At 47.2% G+C, this 20,482-nt stretch overlaps 1 protein-coding gene across 3 annotated transcripts in view; it reads left to right on the top strand.

Moving 5' to 3' along the window:
- The window catches only part of hmgcra (3-hydroxy-3-methylglutaryl-CoA reductase a), a 94,698-nt gene extending 74,524 nt beyond the window's left edge, over positions 1–20,174 (top strand). For all 3 annotated transcript variants that reach the window (XM_072516064.1, XM_072516065.1, XM_072516066.1), the window contains exons 19-20: positions 9,528–9,682; positions 16,616–20,174. In XM_072516064.1, coding sequence (XP_072372165.1) covers positions 9,528–9,682; positions 16,616–16,670 — 210 coding nt within the window. In that variant the 3' untranslated portion in view covers positions 16,671–20,174. The remainder of the gene's footprint in view (positions 1–9,527; positions 9,683–16,615) is intronic.
- Positions 20,175–20,482: the final 308 nt, after the last annotated feature.

Below are 20,482 nucleotides of genomic sequence, written 5' to 3'. Positions count from 1 at the left end.
TTTAATTTCCTTAAGGATGTTGTCTGCTTTTTGCGCCTGTGCTAAATCTTGAATATTGGTCTGTGAGATCTGGACTGCGTTAACTGGGGCACTCTCGGGGGGTTGCCAAAAGTGACCATGTCGTGATCCAGCTTTTGCTAGGGCGTCTGCTTTTATGTTACCGGGTGGGGCGGAACAATGATGGCTTCTAACCTCTATGATGCCATATTTGCGATCTTTAGCTCCTTCGAGAATAATGGCGCTGAGGGTAGGGGTTTACCGTCGGCAGATATAAATCCTCTAGATTCCCACAGGGGCAGGAATTCCGTCAAACTGTTGCAGACATATAGACTGTTCGAATATATCTCTGGGGGTTGGGAACGAATTTGGATGCTGCACAATGTATGCGATGGCTGCTAACTCGGCTGCCTGCGAACCTAAATGTCCTGGTAACTTTAATGATATCTCCTCTAATGCGCGTCCCTGCACGTCTTCTACATATATGCCACATCCTGTAATCTTTTTCCCATTACCAATGGTGGAGGAACCATCTACATAGATTTTTAGAGAATTATCTGTGGGCTGGGTTCTCTGTGGTCTGATGCCTGCTTTTGTCGGTAATGATTCAGGAACAAAGGGTCCTGTGTTGTGCCTGGCTGCAATGATTTCACACTCCTGTGGGGCTCCTGCAAACTGTAAATTATCTGCCAAAAACATGTGTGTCTTTGTCCTTTTCACTGTGATGTTGCGTCCTTGTCGGGGTCGGGTCCAGCGCGCTGCTCTAATTTGGCTAACTGTACCGTCCTTCAGCCTACCGTCTTACAGTAGCTATGCTGAGGTGTGCTCAGTCAAAATGGTTACGGGGTTGAGTTATGTTATGTAAGCGAAGTACTGAACAGCCCAAAAAACTGAGCAAGTGCCTTTCGCAGGCTGAAAATCCTTGCTCTACCGGATCTAAAATTCGTGAGGCATAGGCTACAGGTATTAAACAATCGTGCTTTTCCTGGAGAAGTACGGCCGAAAGGGATCGGTCGGTGGTCGCTACCTCTATTGCGTTTGGGGGGTGTGGGTCTAGTGCCTGCAAAGCGGGAGGTGTACCTTGGGCGTGTTTTAGTGCATCAATGGCATCCGTGTGCTGTGGAAGCCATTTCCATGGGGCCTGTTTCTTAAGGAGCTCAAAAAGTGAGGCTGCCTTTGTGGCGAAACCATCTATATGGTTCCTGCAATAACCAACCAGTCCTAAAAATGACCGGAGTGCTGTAACATTATGGGACAAGGGCAATTTAACAATTGAATCAATTGTTTTTGCTCTATCTCACGTTTACCATGCGTTATAACTGTTCCTAAATAAATGACCTTTTCTTGGAGAATTTGGGCTTTTTGGGGGTTGATTTACATCCAATTTCTTTTAGGAGACCTAATAGATCGGAAAGAAGCGAAATGTGCTCTTCCTTGGTGTCAATCTGTAGGAGCAATTCGTCCACATACTGAATGAGGCATTCGGGTCGGGAAAATTTCGATAATCCATTCGCCAATTGTCTGAAAAATGGAGGGGGCGTTGTGGAAACCTTGTGGAAGGCATGTCCTATGTATTGCTGTCCCTGGAAGGTGAACGCGAATTTATACTGGCAATTTGTATCCAACGGAATGGACCAAAAGCCCATTGCTAATGTCCAGAACCGTAAAATATTTTGACTTAACTCCCTGCTTTAACATTGTCTCGGGACTCGTGGCAACGGTGGGGGCTGCTAATGGAGTTACTTTTTGAGTTCTCTATAGTCTATGGTCAGTCTCCATGAACCATCTGGTTTACTTATGGACCAAATTGGGGCATTGTTTGTTGAGGCTACGGGCCGAATTACACCTTGATCCAATAAACTTTGAATTACCGTAGCTATTTCTCCCTCGGCTTGCTGTGGAAAACCATGTTGTTTCTAGGGCTTCGGATCGGGACCTGTAATGGTGACCATTCCTGGAATTTTACAGCAATCGTGCTTGTGCTGGGCAAAAGATGCTTTGTGTTTCTTTAAGACTTCTCTAATTGTTTTGTCTGTGGTAATGGTTTGTGGATCAAACCAGTAATCTCCCACTGAGCTAATCCTGTGTTCGTAGTCTCCTACTGTGAGCGTGGCGGGGGCTCGTGCTGCTCTAGTCATTTTCCACACACACTTATTCACAGGGTCAAAAAAAAGGTGGTGTGAGCTCATGAAATCTATCCCCAAGATGTGCTCTGCTGTCTGGGGTAAATCTACTAAAACGACTGAGTGCTTGGTTCTGATGTTTAAATCCACTAAGAGTGATAGTGTCTGTAGTGGGCCATATATCTCGCTGGTACATCATGGAGTAGTTTAACGTGGTCCGGGACCCTCCTGTGTCCCAAACGGGGTGTCCCCGGACTGTGCCTGTGACTACCGGTTTTCCGGACTTGTCCCAATGTGTGTCGCAGACCCAAGTTGGGGAGTCCGAACACCGTCAATCGGTGTCATTTATGGCCAAATTATCTGAACGTGCGCTGACGCGGTGGATAGGCCTGGCATTGTTCCTATGTGGGGCATTTGCATGCTGATTCCGTTGCTGGTTCGGGGGGGCATTGCATTCTCGGGCGTATTGTCTCTTCTGTCCACAATTGTAGCATCCCTGTGCTTTATGGTGCTGTGTGTCATTTCTACCTTCATTTACCCATGCGGGGTCTTGATGTGTCCTTACTGGATTCATGTTTGCTTCTACCTTCTCCTGCTCTGCCTTTTTATGTAGGGATTGTTCCCATGCTCTAGAGAGTCTCTTCAGAACCCACACTTCATTGTGTGTGGCGTCTGAGGGGTCATAATTTGCACATGCTTTTTGTCCTGCATCTGGGCGTGGGAGACTAAAATACGGGTCCATTTGGCCGTATTGTCTGCAGTTAAATGGGCGTGCGCTAAATCTCCAAATACTGCTGTGAAGTGTATCCAGAGGCATCCAGCAAATGCTGTTGGATGCTCTCCTTTCTCCTGCCTACATCGGTTATAGCCAATTGCATCTAGGATAGCTGTCTTCATATCCTGGAGGCTACCTCCTCCTACATTTTGTGGGTCGGGAAGGGCTGAACTAACGGATGGGCCAAGGCTCATTACTAAGAGTTTCACTTGCTCCTGTTCGTCCAGACCGTACATGACTGTCTGTTGTCTAACTCGTTCGAAGAAATGGTGTGGGTCTGATGTGGGTTGAAAGGTTTCTATTTTATCACGGGCATCCCTTAACTGGGTGATGGTTAGTGGGGTGGTGTACACAAAATCGGGTTGGTCTTCTGTCGGTACTCTGCGCTGCGTGGTGACTGGATTCATAGGGTTGGGTGCTGCCTGTGTAGTCGGTGGTGCGGGTGCTTTCCTTTTTGGGGTCTGGGGGGCTCTATTCTGAATCTCTGTTCTGTTTACGTATCGATAGGCAGTTTCATTCCTGCCAATTGGGGCCATCGTCCTGGTCTTAATTTGGTCCAAAGGTGTCTCTGAAACCATTTTGCACAGAGAGCAGTGACTGTAACCGTGAAATTTGCTGCCTGCATTTGGCGTGGTCTACCGAACTCTGCCTTTGTTCCGTTGTGGAACTGTGGAGTGCTCGTAGGGCTGCCTTTAAGTCCTTGCATTGCTTCTTTAATTGCTCTGCTTGGTGTTCCGTTTCTTCCCTTACCAAAACTGCGAGTTGCGTGTCTTGGTAGGCCTTATCATATTGTGTCTGAAAGCTGCTTGGGTGAGCTAGACCAGATTGTTGTGCCCGTTTAACATCAGCCATCTCCTTGTCCTTCACTGCTAGCTGCTCTCGGAGTTGCTCATTTACTTTTTCGCATTCACTAACATTTCCCTCACTACTCTTCTCTTTCTCTACAAGCTGTCGGTGGAGCGTCCTCACGACCTCCTCTGTGCCTCGCAATTGTGCCAAATGGGCCACGATTGCCATCGGCTTACGAACTTTACCTAAACTCTTTTTATGGTTCTTGGTCAGGTTATCACACCAAGTTTGTCCTATACTACCATGACCTGTCTCCTTCATTTGCACAAAACTCAGACCATAGGGGCCATCCTTTCCCCTTTAGGTACTTCCTAATTTCCTCTTCCCATATGGGACACTGCTCTGCTCTATTGGTCGCTGTGACCTCTGGTTCCTGTGGGTACATAAGGCATTCCATTGCCTTCGTTGCCATTTCTACGATTATATCTTTTCCTACCGTAATCTCTGTATCTACCGTGAATTTGGGACAGGGGGGAATAAAGCGGTGATGCAGACAGTGGGTACGGCTTAAGCTATTTTCCGGTTCACACAACTCCCGAAAGTTTTACTCAACAAAATCTAACGAGTTTACCTTATATCCCTGTTAGTACGCATGCAAATTACTACACACTTCCGAATCTTGGAGATTTGATCGATACTGGTCTTACACTTGTGGTTTCTTTCACTTTTCCAATTGGGTTTCTAATTCAAACGTTTTGTGGGTTCTCTCAGTGTCAAAATCACTTCTGGGTCGAGTCCCGTCAGAGGTCGCCAATAATGTTGCTATATATATATATATATATATATATATATATATACTCGCTATAAATATGGCAGTCAATAAGGTTGCCCTTTTGTCTAGATATTGATATTATATTGCTTTCAGAGTCGCCAAGTATCAAATGATACCACCACAAGGTTCAGCCCGATATCAATCAAAGACCCAACAGCCAGTTAGTTCAAGTTCAATAATACTTTATTCACACACAAGATTAACTTATACATGCAACATAAACACTACGAGCTAAATTACACCTAACACTATGACAACCTGTACTTAACTTCAGGCACCCGGCTTAGGCCAGAGGAACAGTGGCCATTGTCCGAATCTGTATCGGATACCTGAGTACCAGTCCTTTGTCTTAGGGAAATGAGTCATTAGAATGCAAATCGGCTGGGGGTTTCGATACTGTCTGGTTCTCTGCTTACAAATATACATTTAGGCTCTGAGCCTGCCTGAATCTTGTATTGGCCATATGTCCCTTGAGCCTTTGCAAATGTCCATGTTTCTCTAAAGTGGGGGGGAAACAGCAACACAAGAAATGGGAGCCGGAGTAGATCACACGTCCACATCACAGTTAAGAATGATCATGGCAGATCTTGGCTTTTATTCCATTTTCCAACCTACACCCCACATCCCTTAATTTCCCGAGATACCAAACATCTGCCTATTGCAGCCGTAAATGTATTCAACATTGGAGATCCACAGCCCACAGAGAATTCCAAAGATTCACAACCTTTGATTTAGATTCCCTAACCAGCAGAAACAATTACCAGAGGAATCAAATTGCTCTGGAGAGAGTGCAGAGGAGGTGTATAAGAATGTTGCCAGGGCTAGGAAAATATGTAACTACAAGGAGAGATGGGATAGGTTGGGATTATTTCCCTTGGAACAAAGAAGGCTGAGGGGTGACTGATTGGGGTATACACATTATGAGGGGAAGTGATAGAGTGGACAGGATAAAATTGTTTCCCTTGGCAGAGAATTCGAGAACCGGGGACATAGAATCAAGATGCAGAATAATAATAATAATCGCTTACTGTCGCAAATCGGCTTCAATGAAGTTACTGTGAAAAGCCCCTAGTCACCACATTCCAGCACCTGTTCGGGAAGGCCGGTACGGGAATTGAACCCGCGCTGCTGGAATTGTTCTGCATTACAAGCCAGCTGTTTAGCCCATTGTGCCAAACCAGCCCCTAAGGTATAGACATGAGGAAGAACTTTTAATGCAGAGGGTAGTGGGTGGCTGGAATTTGCTGCCCGTGTTGGTGGTGGAGGCAGAGACCCTAAACTCTTTTTTTTCCCCCTAAAGTACTAAGTGCTGTAAGCTACAGGGCTATAGGTTGGGTGCAGGAAGGTGGGATTAGAAAGGGCACCTGGGTGTCCTCGGGCTAGCATGGAAAGATGGAACAAATGGCCTCCCAATGTGCTGTCACGTTTCTATGGTTCTAATTTGTGTTCATCATTTCAAGTCCCTTCAAAATATTGTAGGTTTCAATGAGCTTCTCATTCTTCTAGACTCCAGAGAATAGCTCCCTCATCTCTGGGATTAATTTGGTGAACCTTTGCTGTGCTGCCTCCACTGCAAGTATATCCTTCAATTATGGAGACCAAAACTGTGCACAGTATTCCAGATGTGGTCTCCCGAAAAACCCTGTACAGTTGTAGAAAGACTACGGTTGCACAGTGGTTAGCACTGTTGCTTCACAGCGCCAGGGTCCCAAGTTTGATTCCTGGCTTGAGACACTGACTGTGTGGAGTCTGCACGTTCTCCCAGTGTCTGCGTGGGTTTCCTCCGGGTGCTCCGGTTTCCTCCCACAGTCCAAAGATGTGCAGGTTAGGTGGATTGGCCATTCTAAATTGCCCTTAATGCCCCAAAAGGTTAGGTGAGGTTACAGGGATAGGGTGGAGGCGTGGGCTTAGTAGGGAGCTGTTTCTAAGGGCCGGTGCAAACCCGATGGGCCGAATGTAAATTCAATGATGATTCTATGATTCTTTATTCTTGTCGTCCAATCCCCCTGCAATAAAAGCCAGCATGCTGTTTACCTCCCAAATGGCTTGCTGACCTTCTACGTTCCTTGCATGAGCAGATCCCAAATAGCTTCAACATTAACATTTAAAAGTTTCTAACCTTTTAAATCTGCTTTTATTCAATTCCGCAACCAAAGTGAATAACTTCACACTTCCCAATATTATACTCCACCTGTCATCTTGCTTTATTCTCACCTAAACTGTCTGTATCTCTTTGAATCCTTTGTGTCCTCCCCATAGCGTCCCTTTCCACCTGGCCTGGTATCATCAGCAAACCTAGATGTGTTACTCTCTTTCTCTTCTAAGTCATTAATATAGACTGTAAAATATCTGAGGTCTCAGCATTGATACTTGTGGCACTTCTCTAGTCACAGCCTGCCAACTTGAAAAAACCTTGTCTGTGCCCATTCTCTGTTTTCTATCCATTAACCAATCCCCTATCCACACTAATATGTTATCCCAACATCATGAGCCCTTATTTTGCCTAATTAATCTTCTATGTATTTCGAGGAAAATATGTCTTGTATTTAGAATATTACAGCGCAGTACAGTCCCTTCGGCCCTCGATGTTGCGCCGACCTGTGAAACCACTCTAAAGCCGATCTACACTATTCCCTTATCGTCCATATGTCTATCCAATGACCATTTGAATACCCTTAGTGTTGGCAAGTCCACTACTGTTGCAGGCAGGGCATTCCACACCCTTACTACTCTCTGAGTAAAGAACCTACCTCTGACATCTGTCTTATATCTGTCTCCCTTCAATTTAAAGCTATGTCCCCTCGTGCTAGACATCACCATCCGAGGAAAAAGGCTCACTGTCCACCCTATCCAATCCTATGATCATCTTGTATGCCTCAATTAAGTCACCTCTTAACCTTCTTCTCTCTAACGAAAACAGCCTCAAGTCCCTCAGCCTTTCCTCATAAGATCGTCCCTCCATACCAGGCAACATTCTGGTAAATCTCCTCTGCACCCTTTCCAATGCTTCCACATCCTTCCTATAATGCGGCGACCAGAATTGCACGCAATACTCCAAATGTGGCCGCACCAGAGTTTTGTACAGCTGCAACATGACCTCATGGCTCCAAAACTCAATCCCTCTACCAATAAAAGCTAACACACCGTACGCCTTCTTAACAACCCTCTCAACCTGAGTGGCAACTTTCAGGGATCTATGTACATGGACACCGAGATCTCTCTGCTCATCCACACTGCCAATAATCTTACCATTAGCCCAGTACTCTGTCTTCCTGTTATTCCTTCCAGAATGAATCACCTCACACTTTTCTGCATTAAACTCCATTTGCCACCTCTCAGCCCAGCGTTGCAGCTTATCTATGTCCCTCTGTAACTTGTAACATCCTTCCGCACTGGCCACAACTCCATCGACTTTAGTGTCATCTGCAAATTTACTCACCCATCCTTCTACGCCATCCTCCAGGTCATTTATAAAAATAACAAACAGCAGTGGCCCCAAAACAGATCCTTGTGGTACACCACTAGTAACTGGACTCCAGTCTGAACACTTCCCATCAACCACCACCCTTTGTCTTCTTCCAGCTAGCCAATTTCTGATCCAAACTGCTAAATCTCCCTGAATCCCATGCTTCCGTATTTTCTGCAGTAGCCTTCCGTGGGGAACCTTATCAAACGCTTTACTGAAATCCAGATACACCACATCAACTGCTTTACCCTCATCCACCTGTTTGGTCACCTTCTCAAAGAACTCAATAAGGTTTGTGAGGCACAACCTACCCTTCACGAAACCGTGTTGACTATGTCTAATCAAATTATTCCTTTCCAGATGATTATACACCCTATCTCTTATAAACCTTTCCAAGATTTTGCCCACAACAGAAGTAAGGCTCACTGGTCTATAGTTACCGGGGTTGTCTCTACTCCCCTTCTTGAATAAGGGGACAACATTTGCTATCCTCCAGTCTTCTGGCACTATTCCTGTTGACAAAGATGACTTAAAGATCAAAGCCAAAGGCTCAGCAATCTCCTCCCTAGCTTCCCAGAGAATCCTAGGATAAATCCCATGTGGTATTTTAACAAATGCCTTTTGGAAAATCCAGATACTATATCAATTAATTCCCCATTACCTACCTTACTAGTTACATCCTCAAAAAAAAAATTCTTAATAGATTTCCCTTTAGTAAAAGTAGATTGAAACATCATTTAGTTCCCAAAGCATTCAAATTCCATCATGGCAGCTGGTGGAATTTACATTTGATGAATACATCTGGAATACAAGGCTTGTCTCAGTAATGGTGACCATGAAATTATCATTGATTGATCCCACATTGTTCACTAATGTCTTTCATCTGCCATCCTGACTCTGTCTGGCCTACATGTGTCGCAAAATCCACAGCAATGATGTTGATTCATAGCTAACCTTTGAAATGGCCTAGCAATCCACTCGCTTAAGGACAATTAGGGATGGGCAATAAAGGCTGGCCTTGCCAATGACACCCACACACCATTAACAAAAGGCAAAAGATAGCACCATCTATTTGAATTATGTGCACAGTCATAATCATGGGGGCTGTGAATTCATATCTTATTAATGAAGCTCCTGTATGCCAATTGAACTAGACGATTGGGAGTATTCTGGCCCTGACGCAACTTCAAATTATTTGGAAATTTGCGTGTTAACTGCAATATGTGCAGATGAGCTGTTGTTCAGTTGTGGTAACCTTTTTAAAATTTTAAAGTGCCTAGTTCTTTTCTTTTCAATTAAAGGTAATTTAGCATGGTCAATCCACCTACCCTGCACATCTTTGGGTTTTGCGATTGAGACCCACGCAGACATGGGGAGAATGTGCAACCTCCACACGGACAGTGACCTGGTGCCGGGATCGAACCGGGTCCTCAGCGCCGTGAGGCAGCAGTGCTAACCACTACGCCACTGTGCCGCCAGTCAGTGTGGTAACCTAATGGAAAATTCTGTTTAAAAGAAATACCCAGACTTATTTTCTTCTCATAGATGCTTGGTGTTCAGGGTGCCAGTAGAACATTTCCTGGTGAAAATGCACGTCTGCTGGCAGAGATTGTTTGCGGCACAGTAATGGCAGGGGAGCTGTCCCTCATGGCAGCACTCGCAGCTGGACATCTGGTAAAGAGCCACATGATCCACAACAGGTAAAGTGGGTTTTCATTTAATTTTTTGCTAGTAGTTAGTTTTGAAAATCAAATGTAATGTATACATTTACCACACAATTGTTAATGACTTGGCACCTAGAAAGACTATTCAACCCATTGTGCTGGGATGCTATGCTAAACCTGTGTTTTTCTTGTTGCATTTTTAAAAAACGATAATGCAGTTGAATTATATATATATATATATATTTTTTTTTTTAAAAAATAATTTTTATTAAAGGTTTTCATAAAATATCAATAACAAAATGAGAAAGAAAAAAGAACCCAACAGGGTGAAGTACAAAACACAATCTAAAAAAGCAACCGGCCAAACCCCCCCCCCCCCCCCCCCCCCCCGCCCCCTATACATAAATAATAAATTAACATTAACACCCCGACTTAACACAACAGGTGTATACACCCTCAGACCCTCCAGTGTACATAACATAAACAAAAATAAAATAATCCCCACCCCCCCTGGAGCTGCTGCTGCCATTGACCAATGTCTATCGTTCTGCCAGAAACGGTTGCCACCGCCTAAAGAACCCTTGTACCGACACTCAAGGCGGATTTCACCCTCTCCAATTTAATGAGCCCTGCCATATCGCTGATCCAGGATTCCACGCTTGGGGGCCTCGCATCTTTCCACTGAAGGAGAATCCTTCGCCGGGCTACCAGGGACGTAAAGGCCAGAATTCCGGCCTCTTTCGCCTCCTGCACTCCCGGCTCCTCTGCCACCCCAAATATTGCGAGCCCCCAGCCCGGTCTGACCCTGGATCCTACCACCCTCGATACCGTCCTCGCTACGCCCTTCCAAAATTCCTCCAGCGCTGGGCACGCCCAGAACATATGGGTGTGATTTGCTGGGCTCCCTAAGCACCTAACACACCTGTCCTCACCCCCAAAGAACCGGCTCACCCTTGTCCCGGTCATGTGTGCCCTGTGCAGCACCTTAAACTGTATGAGGCTGAGCCTCGCACACGAAGAGGAAGAATTCACCCTCCCTAGGGCATCTGCCCACGTCCCCTCTTCGATCTCCTCTCCCAACTCCTCCTCCCACTTACCTTTCAACTCCACCACCGAGGCCTCCTCCTCCTCCTGCATCACCTGGTAAGTTTCCGAGATCTTCCCCACTCTCTCTTCCCCCCCCCCCCCCCCGAGAGCACCCTGTCCTGTACTGTGGGTGGCAGTAGCTGTGGGAATTCCACCACCTGCCGTCTGGCAAACGCCCGTACCTGAAGGTGTTCCCCGGGGGGGAGCCCGTACTTCTCCTCCAGCTCACCCAAGCTTGCGAACTTCCCATCCACAAATAAATCCCCCAACTTTCGTATCCCTGCCCTGTGCCACCCCGAAAACCCTCCACCTGTTCTTCCTGGGGCGAGGCCCCAACATCCCCACCCCCCCCCCCATGCCGCCTCCACTGCCCCCACATTTTGAGGGCCGCCACCACCACCGGGCTCATGGTATACCTCCTTGGAGGGAGCGGCAGCTGCGCCGTTGCCAGCGCCCCCAGATTCGTGCCCACACAGGACGCCGTCTCCGGCCTCTTCCATGCAACCCCCTCCATCACCCACTTGCGCACCATCGTCGCATTGGCGGCCCAGTAGTACCCACAGAGGTTGGGCAGCGCCAGCCCCCCCCCTTTTCTCTACTCCGCTCCAGGAACACCCTTCTCACACTTGGAGTCCCTCGCGCCCACACAAACCCCATTATACTCCTCTTAACCCGCCTGAAAAAAGCCTTCGGGATAAACACGGGGAGACACTGGAACAGGAACAAAAACCTTGGGAGCACTGTCATTTTGATTGACAGCATCCTACCCGCCAAGGACAGTGGCAACGCGTCCCACCTCTTGAAGTCCTCCTCCATTCACTCCACCAGCCTTGTAAAGTTAAACCTATGCAGGGCCCCCCAGCTCCTGGCCACCTGGACCCCCAAATATCTGAAGCTCCTCTCCGCCCTTTTTAGTGGGAGCTCGCCAATCCCCCTCTCCTGGTCCCCCAGCTGAACTACGAACAGCTCGCTCTTCCCCATATTGAGCTTGTACCCCGAAAAGTCCCCGAATTCCCTAAGGATCCTCATTACCTCTGGCATTCCTCCCACATACAGCAGCAGGTCGTCCGCATAAAGCAACATCCTATGCTCCTCCCCACCCCACACCAACCCCCTCCAGTTCCTCGACTCTCTCAGTGCCATAGCCAGGGGTTCAATCGCCAGTGCGAGGGACAGGGGACACCCCTGTCTCGTCCCTCGTTGCAACCGAAAGTACTCTGACCTCCTCCTATTTGTGGCCACACTCGCCATCGGGACCTCGTACAATAGCCTAACCCACCTGACAAACCCCTCCCCAAACCCGAACCTCTTCAGCACCTCCCACAGGTACCCCCACTCTACCCTATCGAAGGCTTTCTCAGCGTCCATCGCCACCACTATCTCCGCCTCCCCCTCCCTCACCGGCTTCACGATAACGTTCAAAAGCCTCCGTACATTCGCGTTCAACTGTCTCCCCTTCACAAACCCCGTCTGGTCTTCATGGATGATCTGCGGCACACAATCCTCAATCCTCGTGGCTAAGACCTTCGCCAGCACCTTGGCATCTACATTTAGCAAGGAAATCGGTCTGTAAGACCCACATTGCAGGGGATCCTGCATGCTTCCTATCCCTTTGATCAGCTCCTCCAGCCCAATCGGGGCCCCAGTCCCGCCATCAGTCCCTCTTCCACCTTTGGAAACCTCAATTGGTCCAGGAAACGGCCCATCCCTCCCTCCTCCCGTGGGGGCTAGGATCGGTACAATTCCTCGTAGAAGTCCCTGAAGACCCCATTGATGCCAACCCCACTCCACACCACGCTCCCTCCCCTGTCCTTAACTCCCCCGATCTCCCTAGCTGCGTCCCGCTTCCGAAGCTGATGCACCAGCATCCGACTTGCCTTTTCCCCATACTCGTAGACCGCCCCCTGGGCCTTCCTCCACTGCACCTCCGCCTTCCTGGTGGTCGCCAGGTCGAATTCTGCCTGGAGGTTGCGCCTCTTCCTCAACAATCCTTCCTCAGGCTCTTCCGCATACCTCCTGTCTACCCTCACCATCTCCCCCACCAGCCTCTCCCGCTCCCTCCGCTCCTTGTGGGCCCTGATGGAGATCAGCTCTCCCCTCACCACCGCCTTCAGTGCCTCCCATACCACCTCCACTCAGACCTCCCCGTTGTCGTTGGTCTCCAAGTACCTCTCTATACTTCCTCGGACCCGCTCGCTCACCTCCTCGTCCGCCAACAGCCCCACCTCCAAGCGCCACAGCGGGCGCTGGTCCCTCTCCTCCCCCATCTCCAAGTCCACCCAATACGGGGCGTGGTCCGAAATGGCTATTGCCGAATACTCCGTATCCTCTACTCTCGCTATCAGCGCCCTAGTCAAAACGAAAAAGTCGATTCGAGAATAATCCTTATGGACATGTGAGAAGAATGAAAATTCTCTAGCCCCCAGCCTTGCAAATCTCCAAGGGTCCACCCCTCCCATTTGCTCCATAAATCCCCTCAACACTCTAGCCACCGCCGGCTTCCTACCCGTCCTGGACCTGGAGCGATCCAGTGCCAGATCCAACACCGTGTTAAAGTCTCCCCCCATTATCAGGCCCCCCACTTCCAAGTCTGGGATCCGACCCAACATACGCCGCATAAAACCCGCATCGTCCCAGTTCGGAGCATACACATTGACCAGTACCACCCTCTCTCCCTGCAACTTGCCACTTACCATTATGTACCTACCGCCATTATCTGCCACAATGCTCGACGCCTCGAATAACACCTTCTTTCCCACCAAGATCGCCACCCCTCGATTTTTGGCATCTAGCCCCGAGTGAAACACCTGACCTACCCACCCTTTCCTCAGTCTTACCTGGTCTGCCACCTTCAGGTGTGTCTCCTGGAGCATAACCACATCCGCCTTGAGCCCCTTCAGGTGCGCGAACAATGCTGGCCCGCTTAACCGGCCCATTCAGTCCCCTTACATTCCAGGTTATCAGCCAGATCGGGGGCTACCCGCCCCCCTCCCCCGCCGACTAGCCATGACCCCCCCTCCTCGGCCAGCCACACGCGCGCACCCCACTCCCGGCCCGTTCCCCACAGTGGCATACCCCCGTCTCGACCCCCCCCCCTCGCTCCAGCTCCTCCTTAACCTTAGCAGCAGCAACTCGATTCCCTCCCCCTCCCCCCCCCCCACCCACACCCATCCTAGCTGGTTTACTCCCCCCATTGCACTTCCGCAAGTCAGCTGACTCCTGCTGACCCCGGCCACTTCAGCCTCCCCTTCGACTCCTCCCATTGTGTGGCACACTCTCCTCTCCCGCTCCCCATCCACAGGCTCTCCCCCTCCCCCCTCCGTTCTAAGCGTGGGAAACAATCCTCACTTCCCCGCCGCCCCCAGTCTTCGGCGCGGGAAAAAAGCCCACGCTCTCCACCTACCAGGCCCCGCCACCAACCAAAACAGTGCCCAACCCGCCCCATCCACCCTCCCCAACCCGAAAGAGAAAAACACAGAGAAAAAGAAACCCCAAACAATGCAAAGGCCCCCGAACCAAAAATAGGCATAACATATCCACCGCAGTCCTCAATCGCCCATCCCGACCCTCAGTCTGTGTCCAGCTTCTCGGCCTGAACAAAGGCCCACGCCTCCTCCGGAGACTCAAAATAATGGTGCGGGTCCTTGTAGGTAACCCACAGTCGCGCCGGCTGCAACATGCCAAACTTCACCCCCTTCCTGTGCAGCACCGCCTTCGCTCGATTGTACCCGGCCCTCCTCTTCGCCACCTCCGCACTCCAGTCCTGATATATCCGAACCTCCGCGTTCTCCCACCTGCTGCTCCTCTCCTTCTTGGCCCACCTGAGCACACACTCCCGATCGACAAACCGATGGAACCGCACCAGCACCGCCCGCGGAGGCTCGTTAGCCTTGGGCCTCCTCGCCAACACTCTATGGGCCTCTTCTAGCTCCAGGGGCCCCTGGAAGGACCCCACTCCCATCAGCGAGTTCAACATGGTGACCACATAGGCCTCCACGTTTGGCCCCTCCAGCCCCTCTGAGAGGGCCAGAATCCGCAGATTCTTCCGCCTTGACCGATTCTCCATCTCCTCGAACCGCTCCTGCCATTTCTTGTGGAGCGCCTCGTGCGCCTCCACCTTTACCGCCAGGCCTAATATCTCGTCCTCATTGTCAGAGATTTTTGTCGAGCCTTTCGGATCGCCACCCCCTGGGCCCTCTGTGTCTCCAGCAGCTTATCAATAGAAGCCTTCATCGGCTCCAGCAGGTCCATTTTAATCTCTCTGTGGCAGCGCTGGATACCCTCCTGTTGCTCCTCCCCCCACTGCCTCCACGCTGCCTGGTCTCCGCCCGCCGCCATTTTGTCCTTCTTCCCTCCTTTCTTCTGGTCCACCACCACCTTTTTTGTCGCCCCGCTCCTAGTTAAAGCCATATACTGCCGGGGAGCTATTATTAACTCCTTGCCACACCGGGAAACGTTGAAAAAGTGCCCTTGGGGGCCCTGAAAAGAGCCCAAAAGTCCGTTTTTGCGGGAGCCGCCGAATGTGCGACTTAGCTCCGCATAGCCGCAACCGGAAGTCTCGAGAGGGAATCCTTTTGGCAGTGTTCGCTTCACCAATCTGCCCCAAAAAGTCTATGGAAACTCCTGAAAAAGGTCTGAGAGTCCGTTCCAGACGGGAGCTGCCGAATGCGCGACCTACTCCTCCATGGCCGCCACCGGAAGCCTCGTCCCCGCTTCTTCAATGGCCTTGGTAGATCTTTTCACAGTTGTTCCCTCTGCTGCTAGAATTCACCTTTTAATAGAGGCCCTCAAGTCAGCTTGCAGCTTTAAGCTTGCCCTTCCCCCGCCTGCATGCTGGACGAGGCCCCTCTCTCCCCTGCAGTTACAGCCAAATCTTTTACTGTTTCTGCCGGGTCTGGTAACCAAAAGATATACCATTCCTGGGGGACACTGTCAGTGGAATGTTGCAGTCTTCTTCCCACACCGGTAAATGTCAAACAAATGCCGTGGGGGGCCTGTAAAAGAGCCCAAAAGTCCGTTCCAAGCGGGAGCTACCGAATATGCGACCTAGCTCTCGGAAGTCGCAGTTGAATTATAGAACTGCCCACACGCACACAATGGTTACATGCCTTGGAATCCAGTGTCATGGGCGATGATCTTCTGGAACCTTGTCCAATGTGTCCTTAATGCATGTGATTCAATGGCGAGTGTCAGCAGGCATTTTATCACCATGGAAGGGGACATTTATCCAAGCAGAAGCCAAAAAGGGTCACTGAACTGCAACAAGGAATGAATCTGGAAGTTGTTTTCTGTCCTCCAATGGGGTGCTGAGGACATTTACTGTGCTGTGCCCTCATCATCTGCTTAGTGGACAGTCAGCTTGACATATCCCAACCTCACCAAAGCATGCAGTCAACCAAATCATGGAAGTTTGCCATAAATTTCAGAAGCATGGCAGTCCTGAATAACTCTGCCTGCTACTACCTCACTTCAGTTTATGTAGTTATAATGGTTGAACCATGCAGACCTGGAAGACCCCACTTTTGATCCCTGGTCAATGCTGACTTGGCGTATCTCAGCCTCTACATATCTCCTTGAGAGGGCTCTTGTCCTTCGTTCCAATCGAAGTCCATGCTGGAAGTTCATCTTTTGAGTGCTGTTAAATATTCCACTCGCTGAGGAGACAAACATAATGACAGTTGCTTGAGAGATCAAATCCATAGTTCAGCAAGAAATTTATACCTTTTTAAACGAGGAAATTGGAAAGTAAGGGCTATTTTATATTTATTGGTTAAAGTAACTATATGTAAGCTAAACTGCCTCTTCTACCGTCGAGTCTTTGTTGAACCTACAGCATGTGAAGATAACTGATCCTAACGATGTGCTTAAATCTGGTTTCTGCAGGTCAAAAGTTAATCTCCAGGAGCTCCCTGGCAACTGTATGAAGAAAGCAGCTTGATCGCTGTAGGATCTTGCAAATCAAAAGGGATTCACTGTAAAGAGGGGCACTTGTACACTGGAAAGATGCTTTGGATTTTTCTCTTTTAAAATAATGGGACAGTTTGGTGTTGCTTCATGGTCAATTTTCAGGATTGCTGGAATGTTCTTGTTCAGCCAGTATATCTGAAATTGAATGCACAAGGGTTACTCCCAAAGCAAAAATACCAGTATCCAATGGTCGTGACCAGAAATTGTACAGTGGTACATAGGACTGAGTAGCCTGTGGGACATAACATGGGAAGAAACTACAAAATAAAAGGACCTTGCGAATGTTTGCTATTCCTACATATTCCGATGGTCTTATGATGCTTTCTTTGTCTTTATGTTATTTGTGTGTATTTTTGAAGTTTGACTTGGTTTCAAAGCTTGCAGTAAAACCAGTGTCTTCGGTGAAAGAGTTACTAAGAAGAATATGGCAGTCTCGTGATCAAAAGAAAACTCCTGGCGGCAGGCCTTTTTTCTTTTGGTTGTATAGTGCGGCTAATCTAGCCAGAATAAAACCGGTTTTACCGTTTGCTTTTGAAAATTTAGTTAACTTTGTGCAATGTACATTGCTCTTTGCAGTGTCTTCTCAGGAGAAATTACAGTTACATGCCCAAGACATTAAGTACATTGACATTTCATCCAATCTACCCCTAACTTCAAATATACTCGGTACAGACTGTATTCAGGTCTTAGCCATTGCCAAAAATAGAGATTAAAGCATTTTTTCAAATAAGGGAAAACTACTCATTTAGAAATTGCTGCCAGAATATGTGATAATGTGAACATAAAACATTCCCTGCCTCTTGCTGCTAATTCCACTGTAGCTTGAAGAAAACTGAATTTTAACCAACCGTTTTAATGTGTTTATCAGCTACCTGAAGTAATCTACTGGTCCTAGAGGCTGCATGTTTGAAAACTGCATTGAATCTTTGCCAATAATTGACCTGGAATTTCCTGACCATTGTGCATGGCACAAAAGATCAAGGAAAACCTGTGTGTGACTTGCACCTAGTTTTTAATGGGTATCTCCTTGACCTTTTAGTGCTGATTCTGTGAACCCCTGTGCATTAATTTGGTTCCAGCCCATGTTCAAGTGTAGTTTGCACGCATTTCCAGAATTTACACCACCTCTCTAACCAAGCTATAATTATTGTCATCAAAGATTAGGCACAACAGAACTTTGCAAATTACGTCTGCTGGTCTTGGTATTTTAAAAGTCCTTGGATTGACTATCTTTTTCATCTTTACGGCATCAATGATTTGCATGGTAAATAGAACAACTTTTCAAAACAGTGCCTTGTGTTTGGTTTCAAATGTTCATTCTTGCAGGAATGTGGTGCATGTTTGATGCTTTCCTTAGGATTACATAGAAACTGAGAGTAGGAAGAGGCCATTTGGCCCTTCGAGCCTGCTCCGCCATTCATTATGATCATGGCTAATCATCCAACTCCGTAGCCTAATCCTGCCTTGCCCCCCCACCCCCATACAATTTGATCCCCATTGCGCTATATCTAACTGCTTCTTGAAACCATACAATGTTTTAGCCTCAACTACTTTCTGTGGTAACAACTTCCACAGGACGACCACTCTCTCTGGGTGAAGAAATTTCTCATCTCTGTCCTAAATGGTCTACCCTGTGTCCTTAGACTGTGGCCCCTGGTTCTGGATGCCTCCGTCTCCCATATTTACACCAATTTGTTCCAGTGTATGGAAATGAGTGAGAATTTCACCAAAATGCATTAGGAGGACTCACAGTAGATTTTAACATAAATTGCCAGCTATCCTTTTTCAAGAACTTCTGACCCTGCATTAACTTGCATCTATGTGAGACATGTTGGAAAATTGCTTCCTGGTGTTGGAAAATTGCTTTCTTGTGTATGTCCTCTCACCATTTGACATTGATGAATGTTTTTATGTTCTTTCATCCAGAAAGCACGGTAGCATTGTGGATAGCACAATTGCTTCACAGCTCCAGGGTCCCAGGTTCGATTTTGGCTTGGGTCACTGTCTGAGGAGTCTGCACATCCTCCCCGTGTGTGCGTGGGTTTCCTCCAGGTGCTCCGGTTTCCTCCCACAGTCCAAAGATGTGCATGTTAGATGGATTGGCCATGATAAATTGCCCTTAGTGTCCAAAATTGCCCTTAGTGTTGGGTGAGGTTACTGGGTTATGGGGATAGAATGGAGGTGTTGACCTTGGGTAGGGTGCTCTTTCCAAGAGCCGGTGCAGACTCGATGGGCCGAATGGCCTCCTTCTGCACTGTAAATTCTATGATAATCTATGAAATTGGGTGATTTCACATTTTTACTTCCATTATACGTGATTTCTTAAACAACGCTACATTTTTAACTAATCTACATGCAAATCATTCTATCTATCCATGGGTATCAAGGTTTGCACACGTGAAATGAGATGTCAATCTGACATATGAAATAATCCCCCGTTAGGCTGTCTACTCCATTTCAAAGTAACACTTTTGTAGTTAAAATTAATTATCTACCTCCAGGTTACATTGTCTTTTAACATCCTACTTGTGCTGAGGATGGGCTGAACATTTCTGCGTAGTCCCTTTCTAGATCATCCATTTCTGCTGAGAAGGTTCACTGTCTTTCTTTAAAATAAAATCTTAAAACATCACACTCAAATTCTTGCGCCAACTTTTCCAGATATTTGAAGTTGTGGTAGATGTGGATTGTTCACGCAAATCTTCCAGCCACAGTTGGTAAGAGTTTTCTGCAATGTTGCTACCTAGAATGCTCAACATGGTGATCCATTGAATAGTCACTGACTAGCCTTCAATTTGCCATGTCAACATTACTGAAAATTCATTTGACTAAAACAGAAAATGCGTCTCATACACTAATCCTCATTTACAGTTTGAGTATTACTCTTTAACCAGGAAGTATAAGTTCTCGAGAATTTGAAAAATTGGTTGTTTCTCACTTTCCTAACGGTTTTGAAATATACATGCAAACACTACGTAATTGAGATCACATGACCAATTATCAATCAAAAATGCTAACTGGACAACATCACCTTAGAATAAGTCAGGCATTTGATGAAAGGTCCAACTTAGCCCTGCTCGTTATAAAATATAAACAAAACTGCATACTGTTGACAGCAGATGTTCTCTCTGCTACAAAGAAAACCCCTAGTGGATGAGTACCTATTTTCTCATTGTTACTTCCCTCTACTGCTCTTGAACAGTAAATTATATATAATACATATATTGACTTCTGGTTGGCTCTGGTGTTGTACACTACCTAATGGGACATGATGTATTTAGACTCAACCCTGAGGCACTTCATATGCTTGAAACTATAACAAAATTGTGACTGTACTGTGATGTATTTAAATTGTAAAAATACTGAGGAGTTTTTTTGCTAATGAAAGCACATTGAAAACAACTACCAGTATTGCATAATTCTAGTAAGTTCTTTTACAATGTATGTTCATTAAATACATTTTTGTAAAAAAAAAGTTTTAAAAATGTTATTCCACCATTTTATATAGAATGTATTTGTCTCTGATATTGATCAAGCTAGACTTTTAAAGATTTCGTCCCTCCCTAATATGTTTCCAAGTATTGCTGAAAAGAGACACGTTACTAAAGCTTTTTATATTTCACTCATCAGGATCAAAGAAAAAATGTAATTTCAAACAATCTCACTTAATACTACAGGTGAAAGGGTTGATAAGTTGACTGATTGAGAAGGCAACAGCTAACCATAGCCTCTACAAGCTCCTGGGTATTTCAAGAAAGGTGCAAGGCTTCTTGAACATATTCC

Source organism: Scyliorhinus torazame, chromosome 9 (genome assembly GCF_047496885.1).
Source record: "Scyliorhinus torazame isolate Kashiwa2021f chromosome 9, sScyTor2.1, whole genome shotgun sequence".
Taxonomy (NCBI): Eukaryota; Metazoa; Chordata; class Chondrichthyes; order Carcharhiniformes; family Scyliorhinidae; genus Scyliorhinus; species Scyliorhinus torazame.
This window is presented reverse-complemented; position numbering and strand designations above follow the sequence as displayed.